The following is a 2676-nucleotide window of genomic DNA, read 5'->3' as shown; positions in this document are numbered from 1 at the left end:
ATTAGTAGTTTCCCATCGTTGTATATTTCTGTCGTTACTCCCATTTACCTTGATAGACTGATAATCGTAGTTAACTTAGACTTCTAAAGAACTAGGAGTGGAACGAATCTTCTATTCCAACTATATTGCAATAGCATCGAGAGTAGAAAACTTTGATAATATAAGTGTAAATCTAGTTCTAGTTTTACTTGCGTTTGAGTCTCGTTGCTTATTCGTAGAAAAAAATATTCATTTTACATTTTATCAGGCACAGAACAAACAGTGGGAATCACATTGGAGGTGGTACAGGCGATGATCGAGAATGATAGGGAAGTGAACCCCGTAGCAGAAAGAGCGAACCAAAGTGCAGCGCAGAAAGTGGTGGCGAATGTCAATCAGAATCCGCTGGCAGATTCGATATGGAATTCGGAGGTACCTAAGAGGTTTACCCAGCCAAGGTTTGAGAGGTATGATGGGAAAGGAGACCCGACATATCATTTGCATCACTTCCGGCAGCAGATGCAGTTGTGGCAGGAAAGTAAGTATGACGGACTCACCTACATGATGTTCCCTGCTAGTCTTAAGGGGGGAGCCTCAGATTGGTATTACAGGTTGTCCTCGTGGAGCATCAATAGATTTGAAGAGTTGGAGAGTGCTTTTGTCGACCAATCATACACCAAAAAAGGAGGGTGGTCGATATAGCGGCACTCTTCAACATCAAGCAGAGGTCAGTGGAGTCGCTAAGGGAGTTTTTGTGTAGATCCAAGGGAGAGACACTGAGAGTGGAAAATCTGGAGGAACATACATCGGTCATAGCTTTCCAGCACGGCTTGAGGCCTGAAACTAGAGTTCACGAGTCGGTCTCCAAAATTGAAATCACTACTTTGCACACTTTGTACCCGAAAGTAGAAAAATACATAAGGTATGAGGACATAATGCAGAGGAATGTGAAGGAATAGAAGAAATTGGGGAAGGCAGTGCAGGCTGTAGACAGAGATGATCGAAAGGATAAAGGTAGGACAGATGAAAGAGAAAGGGGATCATACAGAGGGGAAACCCAATGGCCAGAAAGAACTGGGGATCGAGCCAGGAGGGACATTCGAGAGCGGAAGCCATACTGCGAAATAACGCAAACTCCTCTTAACAGGCCGTTGGAAGAAATCTTGTCGCTAATTAAGGGGCAGTAGTGTTATGAGGGTCTGCGGAGTACACCAGGGGAGCTGGAGGGGAAACCCTTTTGCGTGTATCATCAAATCAGGAACCATACAACTAATGAATTTTATGCCTTGAAGTGGCTGGTGGAAAGGATGATAGAGAAGGGGATGGTTAGGGAGTTTGTCACTGAGGTTCGTCAAGCCGAGAGAGTGCCGACTCCAGCTAGAATTCTAGGAACTATCAATGTCATTTTTAGTGGAGAAACACTAGGAAGAAATGCATACAGAGATAAGATAAGGAAGACAACAAGTTTACAACAGGTCAATGAGGTGGTGAGTATACCACGGCTAGTCAGTGGAACCGCAATAGGAGAGGAAAACATAATGTTCACCCCAAAGGATCTAGAGTCAGTAATTACACCGCACGAAGATGCGTTGGTGATCACTATAGCGATGGGTAATTACCTGGTTAAGAGGGTCTTGATAGACTGCAGAAGTTCAGTGGATTTTCTATTCAAAGGGGCCATGGAGGAAAGGAACATAGACAGAGATCAGATGAAAGCCCCTCAAACAAATTTGTTCAGAGTTAACGACAGTATGACAGGGCCCATGGGGGAGCTTGTGTTACCAGTAATAGCGGGTCCGACTACTGTATTCACAAGATTTATGGTGGTGGATACTAATTCACAATATAATGCAATCCTGGGGAGAAGATGGATCCATGAGATGAAGGCAATCCCATTGACATATTACCAGGTGATCCGCTTCCCCATGAATAGGGGAATGTATGAAATAAGAGGGGATCAAGTTGCCGCGCAGAGCATCCATCAGGTGACCATGAAGAGTATGGTCTGAGGAACAAAAGGGGAGGGTTTGGTTCCCGAACAAGGATCAACATAGCAATTACAGGAGGTGGCCACGGCGGTAGTACAAGAGCCGCCGATGGGGCCAAAAACTTTGGATGAGATTGAGATAGTGAACTTGGGAGTGGGAGATGAGAGAAATTTACATTGGTGTGGTCTGACTTGCCAAATGAATGGAAGAGCAAGCTAGTGCAATTTTTGGCAGAGAATAAGGACATATTCGCGTGGGTAATCGAGGATATCATGGGGTTAGACCCAGAGTTTACCTGCCATCACTTACATATGAACTCAGATGCGAAGCGAAGAGGTGAGACCAAAGTATGCTGAGGGGATTCGCGAAGAGGTGATAAGGTTGAAAGGTGCCGGGATAATAAGGGACGTAGAGTTCATAAAATGCCTGTTCAATGTGGTCGCGGTTCCAAAAAAGAACGGCAAAGTTAGGATGTGTGTCGACTTTACAAACGTAAACAAAGAGTGTCCGAAAGTTTGTTACCCTATGCCTCGGGTGGACGAGTTAGTAGACAGAATGGTTGGTTTCAAAGTATTTTCTTTCATGGATGCGTCCATGGGATACAATCAAATTGCGATGTTCGGTTTAGATCAAGAGAAGACAACCTTTGTAGTGGAGGGTGGTACCTATTATTACACGAGAATGCCCTTTGGTTTAAAAAATGCTGGGG

At 44.5% G+C, this 2676-nt stretch overlaps 1 protein-coding gene across 1 annotated transcript; it reads left to right on the top strand.

Annotated features, from left to right (window-relative positions):
- Positions 1-291: 291 nt before the first annotated feature.
- On the top strand, positions 292-1988 carry LOC147524996 (uncharacterized). Its single transcript, XM_086577663.1, has 2 exons — positions 292-581; positions 1238-1988. Exons 1-2 carry the CDS (start codon positions 292-294, stop codon positions 1986-1988), a joined length of 1041 nt encoding a protein of 346 aa, XP_086433789.1.
- Positions 1989-2676: the final 688 nt, after the last annotated feature.

Source organism: Coptis chinensis, chromosome 1 (assembly GCF_015680905.1).
Source record: "Coptis chinensis isolate HL-2020 chromosome 1, ASM1568090v1, whole genome shotgun sequence".
Lineage (NCBI taxonomy): Eukaryota > Viridiplantae > Streptophyta > Magnoliopsida > Ranunculales > Ranunculaceae > Coptis > Coptis chinensis.
The sequence above is the reverse complement of the archived record's forward strand: the minus strand, read 5'-3'. Positions and strand labels throughout refer to the sequence as shown.

What these genes read in the sequence shown, in the direction of transcription:
- LOC147524996 (XM_086577663.1), top strand. Translation starts at nt 292, where the DNA reads ATGATCGAGAATGATAGGGAAGTGAACCCCGTAGCAGAAAGAGCGAAC. An exon ending in AAGGGGGGAGCCTCAGATTG is followed by an intron (nt 582 to 1,237) that starts GTATTACAGGTT and finishes TCATCAAATCAG; the next exon opens with GAACCATACAACTAATGAAT.